The sequence below is a fragment of the Trichoderma reesei genome, assembly GCF_000167675.1.
Source record: "Trichoderma reesei QM6a unplaced genomic scaffold TRIREscaffold_22, whole genome shotgun sequence".
Classification (NCBI taxonomy): domain Eukaryota; kingdom Fungi; phylum Ascomycota; class Sordariomycetes; order Hypocreales; family Hypocreaceae; genus Trichoderma; species Trichoderma reesei.
The window spans coordinates 166,500-182,949 of NW_006711169.1; the positions used below are offsets into that span (position 1 = coordinate 166,500).

At 53.7% G+C, this 16,450-nt stretch overlaps 6 protein-coding genes across 6 annotated transcripts; 2 read left to right on the forward strand and 4 right to left on the reverse strand.

Annotated features, from left to right (window-relative positions):
• Positions 1-234: 234 nt before the first annotated feature.
• Positions 235-963, reverse strand: TRIREDRAFT_67778 (uncharacterized protein; the record flags this gene model as incomplete). Its single annotated transcript, XM_006968302.1, has 1 exon — positions 235-963. One exon carries the CDS (start codon positions 961-963, stop codon positions 235-237), a length of 729 nt encoding a protein of 242 aa, XP_006968364.1.
• A 644-nt stretch (positions 964-1,607) lies between these two features.
• On the forward strand, positions 1,608-3,059 carry TRIREDRAFT_123468 (dehydrogenase; the record flags this gene model as incomplete). The annotated part of the gene is made up of 2 exons (XM_006968239.1): positions 1,608-1,705; positions 1,857-3,059. Exon 2 carries the CDS (start codon positions 1,989-1,991, stop codon positions 3,057-3,059), a length of 1,071 nt encoding a protein of 356 aa, XP_006968301.1. The 5' UTR covers positions 1,608-1,705; positions 1,857-1,988.
• A 585-nt stretch (positions 3,060-3,644) lies between these two features.
• Positions 3,645-5,180, reverse strand: TRIREDRAFT_110744 (uncharacterized protein; the record flags this gene model as incomplete). Its single annotated transcript, XM_006968303.1, has 5 exons — positions 3,645-3,665; positions 3,873-4,236; positions 4,353-4,735; positions 4,827-4,931; positions 5,031-5,180. The coding sequence occupies 5 exons, from the start codon at positions 5,178-5,180 to the stop codon at positions 3,645-3,647; spliced, it is 1,023 nt and encodes a 340-aa protein (XP_006968365.1).
• Positions 5,181-6,083: 903 nt separating this feature from the next.
• On the forward strand, positions 6,084-7,226 carry TRIREDRAFT_23090 (uncharacterized protein; the record flags this gene model as incomplete). Its single annotated transcript, XM_006968213.1, has 3 exons — positions 6,084-6,180; positions 6,351-6,773; positions 6,862-7,226. The coding sequence occupies exons 1-3, from the start codon at positions 6,114-6,116 to the stop codon at positions 7,224-7,226; spliced, it is 855 nt and encodes a 284-aa protein (XP_006968275.1). The 5' UTR covers positions 6,084-6,113.
• A 3,180-nt stretch (positions 7,227-10,406) lies between these two features.
• Positions 10,407-11,618, reverse strand: TRIREDRAFT_81058 (uncharacterized protein; the record flags this gene model as incomplete). The annotated part of the gene is made up of 1 exon (XM_006968304.1): positions 10,407-11,618. The coding sequence occupies one exon, from the start codon at positions 11,616-11,618 to the stop codon at positions 10,407-10,409; it is 1,212 nt and encodes a 403-aa protein (XP_006968366.1).
• A 697-nt stretch (positions 11,619-12,315) lies between these two features.
• On the reverse strand, positions 12,316-14,633 carry TRIREDRAFT_123471 (homocitrate synthase). The gene is made up of 15 exons (XM_006968305.1): positions 14,342-14,633; positions 14,259-14,274; positions 14,061-14,185; positions 13,985-13,998; positions 13,892-13,922; positions 13,715-13,832; positions 13,539-13,623; positions 13,366-13,475; positions 13,284-13,310; positions 13,188-13,231; positions 13,085-13,131; positions 12,890-13,035; positions 12,733-12,836; positions 12,584-12,680; positions 12,316-12,525 (listed from the first exon to the last, which is right to left on the reverse strand). Exons 1-15 carry the CDS (start codon positions 14,535-14,537, stop codon positions 12,411-12,413), a joined length of 1,275 nt encoding a protein of 424 aa, XP_006968367.1. The 5' UTR covers positions 14,538-14,633; the 3' UTR covers positions 12,316-12,410.
• Positions 14,634-16,450: the final 1,817 nt, after the last annotated feature.

The window sequence follows — 16,450 nt, forward strand, 5'->3', positions numbered from 1 at the left end:
TGTGATGGTGGTGACCCTGTCAGCTGTAAGCAGATCGATCTTGATGATTCTCGCCTGCCAGATCCATCTTCGCCTGAGCTGAACCGAGATGCTTGACGTCCCAGGTTGACATGGGTTGACAAATAAATTGAACAGTTGAGTGCAAAGATGGCTAATTTAAATCCATATGCATCAGAGGTATTGTCACCTCGAAAACCAGTGGCTTGCAATATATTCCAACTATCACCTCCTCCGTCACTCTCCCCTACCCACTGACCATGGCTCTTCAATCCGAACATCCTCAGTCCAGCCCCCCTTCGGCTGCGCGTAAAGCTCCCACGCCTGCATCGCAATATATTTTGCATTCAAAAACTGGTTATGATCAAACACATACCCAGCTACAGTCAATAGCGCAACATGCACCCCCTTGGGCTCAAACTCCATCCTCAGCGACCTCGTAAAGTTCTTCTGCGCAGCCTTGGACACGGACAGCGAAACGATATCCGTCTCAGGCGCTTCTGGTAAATGTGAGCTCGTCACAATCAGCGTAGGCTGCGCTGATGCATCCTTCTCTGCCAGGACGACGAACTGCGGCATGGCCCACTTGGAAACATTGTTGAGCGCAATGGTGGAGATCTTGAAGTCGCGGATGAGTTCGTCGTCTGTGACTTGGAGGTGGCGTGATTGTGATACGATGGCGGCGTTGTAGAGGATGACTTCGACGGTGCCGAGGTCTTGGCTGATTTGCTTGAGGGTACCGGTGAACTGGGCTGGGTCGATTACGTCGGTCGAGTATGTCTTTACGGTGATGTTGCCGTCGACAGCTGCTTTGACGCTTTCTGCGTCCTTGTCGAGCTGGACGGGATTCCGGGCGACGAGGGCGACCTTGTTGAACTTGTTGGCGGCAAAGACGGCAGCTGTGTTTGTGCCAATTCCGGGCCCTGAGCCGATGATGACGATGGCGTTGTCAGACCGAGTGGACATTTCCGCTTATAAGTGTTGGCCAACGAGTAATTGAGTTGAGAGTCTTTGTATAAGTCTTGAGAGTGAATGTGACGTGGTATAGGCAGAGGAGGTGTGATAATGTGCCAATTGTTTCTGATGATGTTCTTTTAGTTTTGATCATGTTACCTAGATACTCCTCTAGGCAGACGAGAGATTCATTTATTCTATTCCAGATGCCACATCTTCCCACTCTCCGTCTTTGATCTCATTGGCATAGGTACTTCAGTATGATTTCTCTGCCATTCAGCCACGGAGAAAGCTGCGTGCGCCACAGAGGTGCCATTATTCAGCTCGACTGCCCTCCCCGCCAATGACACATGTTTGGCTCCTCGCAGAGCCAGCACCGTGAGAGCATCTCCGCGGAATTTGAAATCAACTGTGCGGCCATCTTTACCAAAAAGAAGCAGAAGAAAACGAAACGGAATGCTTGTAATAGCCTCGGTCCCAGATGCCTGAAATGGCTTTCATAAAGCTGGCGATGCCCTCTCTCTCTGCCCTGATCCCCCCTCTACAACTGTCAAACATCTAAAGCAGCAACCAATTCCGCCTGTCAGGGTTTCCAATTGCGCGTCTCTGCTTCTCCTGACCCCGCAAAAGAAACCATTGTGAAACCTGTCAAAGCTTTTGGTATGTCATCGGCAGTTTTTTGTGGCTTTTCTGCAGCGTCCCTGATAGAGCTGCGCTAAGGGGGACTGTTGCTCAATGGCTTCACAAAGTGTCTGTTAGTGTGGACGCTCCCTTGACTTCGAACATGATGGTGGCGGGCAAAAAGCGACCTAAAGTTCTGCAATGACGCCATCTGCATCACAGCTCAGAACGACGATGGGTATCTCAGGTTGAGGCGTTGCAAAGACTGACTCCTTACCTACTAGTGTCGCACAGATCTCCTTATGCCTCCTTATTAGGTAGTCTCAAGACTACTAAACCGAAGACTCAACAACCAGTCCGTAGAAGAGCCTCGGCCCTTTTCGTTCTTTTTGTGCCTCGGAACTGCAATCAAAACAATGGCCTCTCCAAGAACGGCCGAGCTAAGACGCCTGCTGGCGCGTCCCTACCCATGGGCCAAGAAGCCCTTCATCGTCGGCGCCCCGATGCGCATAATGGCCGGCCCACAACTCGCTGTCGCCGTCTCGGCGGCCGGCGGTTTGGGATTTATTGGACCCCAGGCAAAGCCGGACGGACTGTCGGCTGATCTCGACAAGGCGCGGGAGTTGGTCGCTGCCTCGACTAGTTTGCGCCACCCCCTGCTGCTGCTGCCCGTTGGCGTCGGCTATCAGGTCTGGAACGGAGACTTGAAGACGGCAACGTCTGATGTTGAGAAGCACAGGCCGTGTGCGGTGTGGCTGTTTGCTCCGAGGAATGGCCAGTCGGAGCTGGATGAGTGGACGGTTTCTCTTCGGGGAGCGTCTCGGGAGACGCAGATCTGGATCCAGGTCGGCACGCTGAGCGATGCGGTTGCCGCTGTCAACAGCTCGACGCCTCCGGATGTTTTGGTCGTTCAGGGCACGGAAGCGGGCGGGCACGGCATGGTCAGGGACACCACCGGGACCATTGTTCTCTTCCCAGAAGTGGCCGATGCAGTCAAAGAGTCGGGGATTCCCGTCGTTGCAGCAGGGGGAATCATCGATGGTCGAGGAGCTGCAGCCGCGTTGGCCCTGGGTGCCGCCGGTGTGGCCATGGGAACTCGATTTCTTGCTTCGTCGGAGGCTCGCATCGCCAAGGGGTACCAGGACGAAGTAGTTCGGGCGTCTGATGGCGCGAAAAACACTCTGCGGACCCAGCTGTACAACCATTTGCGCGGCACGTTTGGCTGGCCGGAGCAGTTCTCCCCTCGGACTCTGATTAATCGCAGCTGGATCGATCATGAAGCCGGTGTCCCCTTTGAGAAGCTGCAGGTGCTGCATGACGAGGCGGCCAAGAGTGGTGATGCCGGTTGGGGTCCGGAGGGGAGACTGGCAACGTATGTGGGTGCCGGCGTAGGTCTTGTGAGGAGCGTGCAAGGTGCTGGAGAGATTGTTGAGAGCGTGAGAAACGAGGCAAGAGACATTCTGAAGGCTTTGAGCGACGATCTGTGAGATACATGTGCTTTGCTCCTTATAATAGTCATTGTGTATCGAGACGCCACCAGAGAACAATATCAAAAGAGGACTATGAGAAAACCACGCGTTGCCTTTGGCTTCGAAAGGATCGGAAACCACTGGCGAGAGTATACGTTGCTGGTTTTTGAGGACGTACGCCAGCCCAGCAAACGGCCACGTAGCCATGACCAGGCGGACAGGCACCTTGACTCGGACATGGAAGATGGGCTTTGTGTCAAATCCAAGGTCTACGTTGATGACGATGTGCCGTGGAAATATCAAAGGCAAAACAGGGGGCTTCTGTTATATAGTCTATGGAAGAAATAAAGGAAGAGCACCTGTGTCTAGAGCAGGTGTTACAAAACTCAACGGAGTGGTATCGTATCGGGGATGACCGTGACAGTCCAAGGCGGCCATGAGCAGTAAGATACAAGCGTAGAACAAAGTTAACAAATGGTGAAGGAAAAGCCCGTGAGAAGACCAAGACTATCCTTGTAAAGCGAAAATCTTTCTTCAGTGTACGTAGGGTATAATCCACGTCGTGCTTACAGACTTCTGTATCCACGACAACTCTTTTTTCCATCATAAGGCGGAGCGCTTAATCTATATTAAAATATATATATACTTGTTCCCAGGCTACGGCAGGTACGGGATCCTGCCCGTGGGCATCTGTCGATCATGCGCCATCCTGCCAGGAAAAAAAAAAGGTATCAGTTCCCAAAATCAACCCGTTTAAACTTGTTCTCGCTTCCATCCCAGGACCTGAGACCTGCCGTACTCCCCCGGAGAAGCGGTCCGTTCAGTGCTCACCATTGTGACCTTGGTCTCCCTCAGGATGTGCTTGGAGCTGTCTCCGTCCCCGTCGGCATCCCCGTCGTTGAGCTGGTGAAAAGTGTCGAGTCCAATGTCCGTGTGCTGCGCGGGACCGCGGTGTCCACTCCTGGGCGAGTACTTGTTGTGCCCGGCAGAGTTGTCGGTGTTGCCGCCGGAGCTGCCGCCGCCGAAAAAGGGCAGGGAGAGGAGAGGGCGGAGGGCGTGCAGCGAGCCGGCGATGATACCGATGCCCTCCTCGATGATGGACCACAGACCAATCTTGCCGGTGCCAAACATGAACTCGGCGGGGTTGTCGTAGAGAGTCAGGAAGCGGAGTCGTACGATTGTTGCGCAACTCGCACTGATTCAGGAGTCAGTGGGTTTCCTACCTCGGTTATAGGAGAGGGAGGGGGAGAGGAGAGAGGGGGGAAAAGAGGGGAGAAAGAGAGAGAAAGGAGGAGTATCGCATGAACGTACAAAGCACCCATTCCGAGGATCAAGGCCACCGAGAACTTGACCTTGGGCTTCATCTGGACGCCCCACAGCAGGGCTGCAGGCAGGACAGCTAGCGTCCAGTCGGTCAAGATCTCAATGGCGGAGAAGAAGAAGCTGACGTCGCTGTTGAGCTGGAGGTTGCATGTGCCGGTGGTGGTCTCACCCCATAGCGTAGTGATGGGGTGGCAGATGTTGGAGATGCCCGAAATGAAGACGATGCAGGAGATGATGGTGGAGATGATGACGGCCCAGATGGTCCATTTGTAACGGCGGCGGGCGTCGGCGATTCGCAGCAGCGTAACGGCAATGCTGGACTTGATGAAGACGGTGCCGGAGGAGTAGAAGTATTCGGCAATGAAGAAGAGCTGTTGGGGTTGGGGGGCGAGAGTCAGCAACCACCTTTTGCGGTGAAGACGACTCGCATTTGGAGAGCGCATATAGTAGCCAAAGACGCACCTTGGTTCCCTTCATGATCTCAGCGGGCTGCAGGGCTTCGGCGAGCTGGCCGGAGCCGAGGTAGCTGCAGACTATGCACAGACTGGCCGTCACCGTAAAGAGCAGCTGGGAAGCATTAGAGATGTCTGTGCTTCGGAGGGGCAGCGGAGAGAGGAGGAGGGGAGGGGGGCAGCATATGGGTAAGCAATGCTACATGTGACGTACAATGCCCGCGAACATCAGGATGTCGTCCCATCCGGCGGACTTTCGCCAGAACCGCACCCATACTCGGGCTGCGAATGTAACCCAAGACAGGCCGATGAGGATTGACGAGGCGTAGAGGAGCGACTCGCCGTCCCCCCGCGGCTTGACCATGATGGGCAGGAGTTGGGCAGCTGTCGGATCTGTGAGAGATGGGTGAGGAAACACAAAATAAAAAAAAAGAGTAATCGGACGAGTTGCAGAGAACGAGATGAGATTACTAGCAAAGTCGTGAAGAACCAGACTAAATATCTGACAAAGAGCCGTAAACGAATCAGACTATATTATATTTTCCCTCGCAGAGAAAATCAGCCCAGGCTAAATAATTATAGTATTTCTTTTACATATTCTAGACTAAAGCGATCGGCAGCCATGAGACCGTAGTGAAAATAAAAACACGGCTCGTCATTTCTTCCCTGGCGGGACCCATGCTTGGTGTTCGTTGCCATTACTCGCGTGCCAGGCCCCGAGTTCGAGTTCGAGTCGTCTCTAATGTAACTCCCGCACCGGTCAACCGGGAGAAGCTCCCATAGGGACACTTGGGGGGGGCCCTGCTTGGCCCTCTTGGCTCTGCTTGACCCTGCTTGACCCCCCCAGTCCTTGCCCACATACCCGGCCGCCACAACAACTTGGGCCTAGGTCCATCGTGCATGATGCCAGACCGACCTTTAATATAGACGATATGTGGGCTCATGCTGCCGCGAGAGCCAGTCCTGCAACGGCGCACGTATGGGGCAGCATGCCGGGCTAGGCTCGTTTCACCACGATGCCCCAGGTAAAGGGGGCTCCTTGAGAGGAGCGGCTTTTCCTCGCTGGCGGCGGCGAGGACGGAGGAGGTGGTCCTGCTTTGGTTCCCCTTCCCGAGATCCCCATCCTGCGAGCCCCTTTGTCCTGATTTATTACTCGTGCGATATCACTTCATCTCGATACTTCTAGCCGCCTCTCTGCCGTCCTCCCTGCATCCTGCATCCCACCAAACCATTTCCAGTCTTTCTCGACCTCGTCTAAATCTCTATCACATACCTCGTACCACTAATCTCCATCACCATGGCCGAAATTCTCATCAAGGACGAGGATCTTAGCGGCCTCAAGGGCAAGGTTGTCGTCCTCACAGGTACGGGACACACAGTTTGAGCTCTTTTTTTTGCTCTTCTCTCTTTCTCTCGTGTTTTTTAGCGGGGGGGCTTTGTTGTCTCGTCGATTGTTTCGTACTGTATCGATCGTTTGATATGTTTTAGACTCGCAAGCTGACGAGAAAAACCTTGCTTTTTTGTTACCACACAGGCGGCTCGTCGGGTATCGGCCTCGCTACGGTCGACCTGCTTCTGTCACTGGGAGCGTCCGTCGTCAGCGGCGACATCAACCCGCCTCCGTCCGAGGCGCCCGGCCTGCTGTTCGTCAAGACGGACGTCTCCAAGTGGGAGGACCTGCGCGCGCTCTTCAAGAAGGCCAAGGAGCACCATGGCCGCATCGACAGCGTCTTTGCCAACGCTGGCATCGGCCCCCGCGCCAACTACCTGGCCCTGGAGACGGACGACCAGGGTGAGCTCAAGGAGCCGTCCCACGAGCTGCTCGACATTGGCCTGAGGGGCCTCATCAACACCGCCTGCCTGGCCCTTCACTACATGAAGGAGCAGCCCGAGGGCGGCAGCATCGTCCTCATGGGCTCCAGCACTGGACTGCAGCCTCTCCGCGCTGTCGATTACTGTAAGTTTGTTGAAAATCTCGAACAGCATAAGCACTGTATTTTCCCGCACAATCAAAATGTTCCCCTGTTTGCTTACGGTTCATGCAGCCACGGCCAAGCACGGCGTTCTGGGATTCGGCAGGGGTCTCGCGCGTCTTGCAGAAATCGCGGGGCTTCCCATCCGCATCAACACCCTGACGCCCTCCTGGACGACGAGCAACGTCCTGCCCGGCCTCGAGGACCTGATGAAGGGCATCTCGCACGTCCCGCAGCCCGCCGTCGTGGTTGCGCGCGCTGCCGCCTACCTCATGAACGACGCCTCCCGGCAAGGCAACGTCGTCTACGTCGCGGATGGCAAGTACAAGGAGATTGAGAAGACCGTTCTGTACCCTGCCTACGAGACCATCCTGGGCCAGGGCAACCCCAGCGATGATGATGTCCTGAAGCGTCTTCTGGAGGAGGCTGCGAAATGAGTTGTGGGAATGATTTGATGTCTTTTAAGAGTCATGAATCCTTAGCATATATACACAGTTTTTAGACAGCGAGGCAAGCGAGCTGGCTTGTTTATTTACTACTATTCCGCGAAGCTCTCTCTCTACGGTGATTGTCCCCCAAGCTTTGCTTTTGAATTGATGTGAAAAACCTGAGGTCTGGTAATAGCAGCGAGTCGGCCTTGGAAGTTAGCGCTTCTACTCCGCAACATGATGTCAATCAGTCGTTTGAAAACCGCGCGATTTGCACGCTTCGCTGAGGGCAACTTGTGCTGGAGCAATTGAAAACAGTTATCGCTCTAGGGGACTCGTGTGCTGAGGAGATTTCAATGACAGCCAGACCGGAGCACATCCGCGCGCGCTCGATAGAAAGGACCCGGCAGATGCAAAGATGCCAAGGCGATTTGTCTTATGGATGGATTAAGGTTAAATCCTTCATGTCTGATATATTAATTGACAAACCAGCGATTGATTGAACGTCTGTTGGCACCGAGATACATGTTTCGTTTCGACAAACAAATCCTTCCTTGTGGTGTTGCATTGGAGATTCAATCTTGGTTGCCACCCTGTCCAACACATCCCTGCCATGGGAGCATCGCCATCGGTTACCGTAACCCTTTACAGTGTGTGCAGCTCACTCTTTACAGTCCTACAAGGATCGCCCACATTCCGTCTCACGAACAATCAGAACTCTATCATGTCCTACATTGTTCACCATATAGGTCATTCAAGTCCACTCGCAAGTGCCGGAATCAATGCAGATCAAAGCTTGTTTTTTTCAAATGACTCTGGACACTGAAAACTAAGGTAGATAGAGAACACCATGAAATCAACCAGCAAACCAATTTCCGTCAGATGCTCGCTACTCAACCTCCTCGACCAATAAGGAGAAACCCGTTACTAGCGCAACCCCATCTGCTTCGCACCGCCATTTGGGCCTGCGAAAGGGCTGCCTGGAGTCTTATTTAGCAGGTTATCTAGGACTTGCCTCCGAAGCAACTACTAGACTAGACAGTCGTCCGAGAGCCGCGCATGAATCTCCAGACTGCACGGTGCAGGAACCGGGACGTGGCCGTTCTGCGGCATGAAGCCGATGCTCACGGCCGGTCCGTAGCTTCGGGAGCTCAGCCTCCTTTTGAGGGTTTCGCCCAGCGACGTCTCCAAAGGACATTGTAAGGGGTTTTCTTTCCGAAAAGTCGTTTTCTGTCATGGGATGACATTCCCCTGGCTGGCCCTAATCAGATCGAAGCCATCCTCCAATCGCAGCCTTGAGATTCTGTCATGGTATGAATCAAAATTGGGTCCTCAATGCCACCCAGTCTTCCTCTTTCTCTCTACTCGTATACATGTGATCTCCCACCAGGAATCATGGATGCTCCTTGTTTCCAATGTTGATCCGGGCTGATTATTCTAGTTTGACCTCCTGATTGAGGCCAGTGCTTCATCGTGTGTCAAGCACCTTGGGTAGATCACGGATGCTCCTTGCTGCTAAATGTCGTGCAAGGCTGATTACTCGAGGTTGACCCCCTGATACGTAGAGGCCAGTGCTTCGTCTTGTGTTGGGCACCTTGGGTAGAAGTGATCGACGTCCTGTGTCTAGGGGTCTTTGAGACTGACTCAGTTGCGTCCTCAGAGTGGACAATGTCGAGAATCCGCTTCCTCCTATCTCGCCCCTTAACTGCCGCAGAGTCCAAGCCTCTTCACATGCGAGATGCGGCTGTCGACGATTGCATCAAGAGGCGGATGACTGGTCTGTGGGCGTGGAACCAGGTGAGCGACGAAGCATCATCAAGGCCGGAAACCCTCTCGTCGAACGGCGACTCGTTACTACTTGCGAGGCCCCTCGCTCTCTGTAGTGAGCACCGCAGGGAAGCCTTCTCCATCCCAGAATCGAGGGGTTCCAGGCAATCGGCCTAGTATCACTATCGGGGCCGTCGACAACACGATGCATGCTGCAGCATCTCCCGCACGCCCAAAACGCCGGCCTGATAAGAGCCAGCCCGACCCAAAACCGATACTGGTCCCGTGGCCGGAGCCGGAAGAGTTCCCCGTTCCAGTCTCGGTGCACGAGGTGCCGAAAGGCGCGGCAGACCTGGGAGAGGATGAAGAGGTCCTGCAGGTCTAGGTGATCGGCAATGCAGAGGATCATCTCTGGCGGGAGCTGGAGGATTGGCGAGTGGGCGTTCCATGAGGCGCGGCTGGATGTGCCGACGATCAGGCGGATGAGGGCGTGTGAGGAAGTCATGATGGTGGGTGGGTGTATAGATCTGTGGATGTGAACGTGATCTTTCAGTGAGCTTCGAGATGGATTGGTATGTATCGTGATGGTCTGGAAGAGAGAGTTGAAGAACACACGACGCAGACATTGCCGCGGATTCCTCATACATATATACACAATGGCAGTTCGACGGGAAGAGACAAACGTAGACAACAAACGCCACGATATACGGAAAGAACACGCCTCAAAGCTTGTTCAGCGGTGGGTGAATATGGTTTAGACACCAAGTCCAGAGACTGAGAAGCGCCACGACGATGCTTGAAGGGTTGGTTACCAGAGTGAAGCACTAAACTTTATAGACAGTCTGCCGTTTGTCGTTGTTTGGGATGAACAGAATATATCTATCATCTGACACTGGAAAATGAACGCTGTACCTGATTGCACTTGCTATCAAAACACAAAATGCAAACGTCTTGGTGAATCTTGTCAACTCCCGGCTGTGATGCTTAGAGAACTCCATGACAAGAAAGTAAGCCTACGCGCTACAGACCATCAAAGATGATGGCCGCCTACCTATCCAGTGATTTCTGTATCTGGCAAAATTGCCACGAGGCTTTGACTTTGAGTAACCTCGTTGAGAATAGCGAGACACTTGACGGAGACTTTTAGGAGAAAGAGTTTGAAGCGTTCATAGGGTAACCTCATGTGTTTGATTTGACGTCTCGTTGTGAAAACATACGTTTGCACGTGTTTACAGCCCCTTTTGGATAGAACCTCATATACCTATCTGGTGCCCCATTGCCGCTAGACGAGGTATCTGAAGAAATGTCATTCGTCATGGCAGAAAGGTGTGCTTATTTGCACGTCAATATACCCTGACATGGAACCCAGGAAGAGCAAGCGTAACAATATCAACCACCAAACAGGCTCCTAAAGCCGGCACATTACAGTCTCCTCCCAACAACATCCTTAACGAGTCCCAAATCCAAAGCCTCAACCCTCCTCCCCTTAAAACCAACCATCGTCTCCGCCATGCAGAGCGCATTGTAAATCGCCTCCTCGGTAGCATCAGCCGCAGCCTCAAACAGCCCATCCACTGTATCATTATCCGCCATCTGCACGCCCATCACCTGCGGCACAAGCGGCTGCCTAGGCCGCGCTCCCGCCGCCGCCGCCGCCATGGACACCTCCTGAAAGGGAATCTCATTCGCGTTGGAAAAGGCCAGGAATATGTCGCCCGAGGTGTTGCTCCCGTAGCCACCGACCTTGGCCAACCCGACCGTGGCACGCTTCGCAAGGCGCTGCAGCTGGATGGGCAACAGAGGAGCGTCTGTGCCCACAACGACGATGATGCTGCCGTCTTTACGAGGCTCCTTTTCGCCGGGCTTGAGCTTGTCTGCGGATTCTTCTTCTTCTTCTTGCTGGCTTTGCTCTTTCAGGATCTGGCCGATGGGGACGCCGCCGATGCACAAATTGTCCTTTGAGCCGTAGTTCGCCTGCACGAGAACGCCGACGGTGTACGACTTTTCGTTGCCGGAAATGTCAAAGCCCTTGACGATGCGGCTGCTGGAGCCGGTGCCGCCCTTGAAGCGGTGGCAGATCATGCCCGTTCCGCCGCCGGTGTTGCCCTCGGGCACGGCATCTGCGGTTGCGTTGCGGATGCCGTCGATGATGTGCTGCGGCGTGACGGCGAATCTGCTCTGATCGTTGAGAAAGCCATCATACGTCTCGCCAACGGTTGGGAAGAGAAACAGGTCCAGCTCTTTATCCTCGTTCGAATGATGCTGGATCGTATACTCCCAGATCCCACGGTACGCATCCCCCACAGCCGACGTCGTCGTGAGGACGATGGGCGAGGCGAGGAGGCCCGTTTCGTTTAGCCAGTGAGACGACGTCAGTTCTCCGGCGCCGTTGAAGCTGAATATGCCGGCGAAGCTGGAGTACTTGTACCAGTCTGCCCGGGGGAGGATGACGGTGACGCCGGTGTTGATGTCGGGCGTTGGGGTGGCGCTGCCGGGAGGGCTGTGGATGGATTGGGTGTGGACGAGGACGTTGGGGATGTCGGTGATGGAGTTGAGGGCGCCGGGGGGCCATTTGCCGAGGCGGAGATGGGGGAGGAGGTTGCGGATGCGTTGGCGAGGACGGGATGAGGACATGGTGAGTTGAGCCCAAGTATGAGTTGTTCCTGGATGGATATTACAAGGATTGCGGTGGTTGTTGTTGTGGTGATGATCGTTTATGAGGGAGTGAGAAGACGCAGTCTTTTATCTGAATGACCACTCGATTGTCAACACGGAGTACTAAACAACGCACAAGCTTCTCCGATGAACAGATGGGATCTCCTTGGCTAGGCGCCCTCAGTTCTCTTTCGTTCTCGGCGTGACACATAGAAGTGCGTTGAGATAGTTGCTGGCGTATCCGAAGCCGAAGCCGAGACCCCGTCACCAAGTCAAAAGGGACGCTGTTTGGCGCGATGACGCAAGTACGGTTCCGCAGAAAATGTTGACTGGATGGATGGTCGCGGTTGTTGTAGGGCAAAGGATGGATTGTTTCCGAAGTTGAGAGGGAGGCAATGCGAAGACGGTATAACATGTCATTGATGCCTCGGTCGGAATGGAGAGGTTTGGTTGTGCCGAGATGTGGTGAGAGATGGTTACCTACTAGGTAGTCGGAAGCATATACGAAATACCAATATTACTCTCTCCCTCCTTTATGCAAATCACTAAAAGTTGGCCGTACGATACACCATTCTTCGCGAATCAAGGGCCGCTAATAAGCATCTCTATGGCACAAACGGCGAGCAGCATGACAAGTCAGTAATACCGTAAAATCTATTTTTTCAATGACTATAATACCCAAGGTCGGTGCTATATAATCCTTGGAGTCTCTCTCTTCTTTTTCTTCGTCTTGTTTTTGGGGCTGCATCTCCGTCTTCCGAAACACAGCATCTACTGATCAGGTTGGTCTTCGGGTTGATGCTCAAGGCAGAATGAACGGATGATGGAATCCGTGTCGTCGATAGCAAGGGGACGGACGTCGGCCATCGCCTTGATCTTCTGTGTACTTGAGGCGAGTTAGTAATGCACACGCGTCAATAGGGCAGGGTACCCGGGGAACGTACAGTAGCTTGGCTTGCTCGTCGGTGATGATCAGACCCAGCTGGCCAGCTCTGCTCTTAATGGCATTCCAGCCAGTAAGTCTTGAAGAGAAGTGGATCCCTACAACTGGTTAGTTTCTTGCGTTGAACGCTGGCTGCAGGAGGGTACTTGCATCTCTTGACACCCCAGTCGCTGGGGTTGAGGATCTCGTATGTCTCGGGCTTGGCAAGAATAGCCTTGCTGTGAATACCGGCCTTGTGGGAGAAGGCGGAGTAACTGGCCAATCATTAGTACGGAGTAGCGCAGACGACAGGTTCATCAAGACTTACCCGGTGATGGGGTTGTTGAAAGGAACGTTGACCTGGACAACGTCGGCGACGAGATCTTCAATCTCCTTGAGCTTGGCCAGCTTATATCGGGACTTGACGTAGTCGGGGCTCTCGACGATCATGCGGGCCAGGAGACCACCCAGAGGCTGAGGACTGTTAGTCAAGTGTCTTGGCGTTCGGGATCGCAATACATACGGTGATGCCGTTTCGCTCGCCAATACCGAGAACCGAGGTGTCGACGTCTGTGAGACTCGTTAGAATTGCATCCCCCGAGGTATCCTCAGATGCTGGCACTTACGTGTGGCACCGGCCTCCAGGGCGGCGTGCGCGTTGGCCACGGCGCTGATGGATTGTTAACTCGCGCGTCATGTTAGCAGTCTCGGATCGTACTCACCACATGGTGTCGTTGTGGAAGTGTGTCCTACGTGACGTTAGTCCAAGTCCCTTACTGATTGTCATCCCGCTTGAGTACTCACTCAATGTCGCAGCTGACGACGTCTCTCAGCGTCCGGACCAGCTTGTAAACCTGACGAGGGGTGGCAACGCCAACTGTGTCCGCAACACCGACTCGGTCGCATCCCGCCTTCTGCATATGGGGTTAGAACGGCCGCGAGGAAGCATTTCGTATCTCGAGCGAGGCTGGACTTACGTCGACGGCTTGGTACAGGCTGAGCAGGTCGACAATGTTGGATCGGAAAGAGTCTTCGGAGGAGAATCGGACTTCGACGCCCTGGCTGTGGAAAGGGTCAGTTTCACGTTTTTTTGATGAGGGATGCGGCCAACGCTCTGGGCGCGCCGCTTCGCCGGCATTGACTGGACGCATACCTCTTAATCCACTTGACGACCTCGATGGCGGTCTCGGTGATCTCAGCCATGGACTTGTGGTGGGAGTGATCGCGGAGGATCTGTGATGTGCCAATGACGACGTCGACACCGTCAACACCTTGTGTTGGTCAGCATCTCAACCGTTCCATTTACCAACTCGATCTCGTGTATACATACCGGTCGCGACAGCAACCTTGGCATCCTCCATCTGCGCAATTCAGAGTTAGTTCTGTCGAGGATCGAGTGTTGTGTCCAGGTCGTAGTTCTTACCGTGCATCGCACGTCTAGAGGGAAAACATCGTTAGCAGTGGCCGTCTAAAAGGGAACGAGAAGAGGAGGGACCAACGGGTCAGGATCTTGGCCTTGAGGCCGAGCTTGCAGATGGCCTCGCAGTCGGCGCGAGACTGAGGAGAAGCGACGGGGGAGGTCAATTCGATGTATTCGACACCAAAGTCGGAGAGGGCAGTGGCGCTGCGAGAAGTATGAGTATCGTCGAAGGGATATATATAGCAGGATGGAGGAGATGGTGCCCGTTTCGGCTTACATCTTGATCTTGGTCTCTGTAGCAGCCAGCAAGTCAGTCATTGGTTCCCGAATATCTCGTCATCTGGGGCTTCGAGGCCGTACCTGTGTCGTAAAAGGCATTGGCAAACTGCTCGCCCTCTCGGAGGGTGCTCTCGATGATCTGGAAGCGGCCGGTGTTGGATCGCTCGTCGCTGTGGTGCTGCTGGTACGGCAGCTTGGGCTGGCGGCGGCCGTTGGTGACGCCGTTGGTGCCGTTGACGGCAGGGATCTCGACTGCGGGCGCGTGGTCGGAACACATGGTGACGGTATGTGTATGTGTACGTGTATGTGTGTGTGTATGTGTGTGCCTGCGTATGTCGAGGTGTTGATGAAGAATGCAAAATCGTTGCTTTTCTTCGATCTGAATCTGGAGCGGAAAAAGAATGGAGAACGGCGACGGCGCCAGAGAATTTTTATGTCGGCGATGGCAGGTGTGGGTGTGGGGTATCAGGTTGGCGACTGCAAAGGTCAATCCGTCGTCTCGACTGGAGGCAATGACTCATTGGACAGCAGAACGCTGCCAAGATGCTCTCCGTTGTCCGTCGTCTTGTTAGATGGGTGCAGAAATGACTAACAGTCGCTGCTTGCCTCTCAATTGGCCAAGCGGCGCCGTTGCAAAAGCTGGAGAGGCCGGGGATGGCGCAGGTTGTCACCACAAGTTCTGATGCCAGTCGCCAGAGTCTTGAGCCACGAGAAAAACTTAGTCTGCGGCTGACTTCTAGCACTTGAGCAGATACCTAACAGGCCATTGAGGGTATTATATCTGGATACTAGATCTAGCTATTCAATCCAATATTGTCTCAGTTTTCTTCCAATTTCCCCCTCAACCGAGTGCATCTGTCTTCTCACATTTTCCCTTCTTTTGCATTCAATCCTGGCATCTAAAAAAAAAAAAATCTGGGCGATGACGCACCGGATCCGCTGGTACGTGGCCACAAGTACTCTTTTGCCTCCCCAGAGTACCTCTCGCACGTGCGCCTCCTAAAATGGCAGCGCAGCCCGCCACGGATACCCACAGCTCGATTGCAGTACTTCAGGTACCGAGCCGATGTCGGTCTGGCGCAGAAAAAATCGGCATGCGGTCCAGTCACAGACAGGCGGAATATCGGCCCGCTCATCGCTTTCACAGTCGTCTCGCCTGGGACAATCCTCGAAAATCCATCGCAAGCGTCCAAGACATGTTCGTGCTTGTCTCAGATGGTCTGCGCTCAGGGCTTAAGCAGGGACAGCCAGCGAATCACGGGACTTCTTTTCGTCTGATGTTTCATCTCAATTGTCCAATGGCTCTTTGTCGTCTTTTGAACGAGTCTGATTGTCGCTTATCTAATCTTTAGCTGCTTGCTACATACATACCTACTTATCTCACATGTCTGTTCTTGAGCTCATCGGCGATGGAATGCGGCCAGCTCGCCAGCAGATACTCGATGCGTCCGGATCCATCTTCTGCTCTTTTCAGCCGTCGGCAGGCTATTGGACTTATCCGGCGCCTTCTGCTTAGCCGCATGGGTCCGTATGCACCACGTACATACAGTAAGTGTTTGCAGACTCAGGTGCGTTATTGTTCTCCGTAAGCTGTTCCTCGTTGCACTCCTTTGCAGTGTTATCAACGCTCCCCAATCGGTACGTTTGCGCGCAGCGTTGTGCAAGCTGTTTGGTGTGATACCGAGTGCGGCTTTTGTGTCACTTGGAAACGCGGACGACAGAGGTGGTGGAATGAACTAGGAACGACGAAAAGATCACTGCAGGTCTTGTCCAGACCCAATCGATTCTGTTCGGCGATGTTCGGCGGAAGGTCGGCTTTTGGCGTATATGATCGCATCACACTCTGGCCGGCTCAGTCAAGCATTGGAGAATGATGGACCTCTCTTCTCATTGATATATATTGCAATGCGCAGTAGAGAGTGCCATTTTTGGTCTTCAGATCTCACCAATGAACGAACGGTCGATGAATGCTACTAATGGACACCATTAGGGCGAAGTACACGAATACCTGGGATTACTGGATTGGGCAGCCTTTCCAAGTTGCCGTTCCCAATCAGGCTGGTGATATAATAGTACCTACCTACTTGAGGCGTCTTGCATACTGCCAGGACGACGGTAGGATCCTGCCGGCTATTCTTGGAGGCCATCTATTACAAGACCGAGGTTTTCAAGGGGCCAACTGCTTTTTTG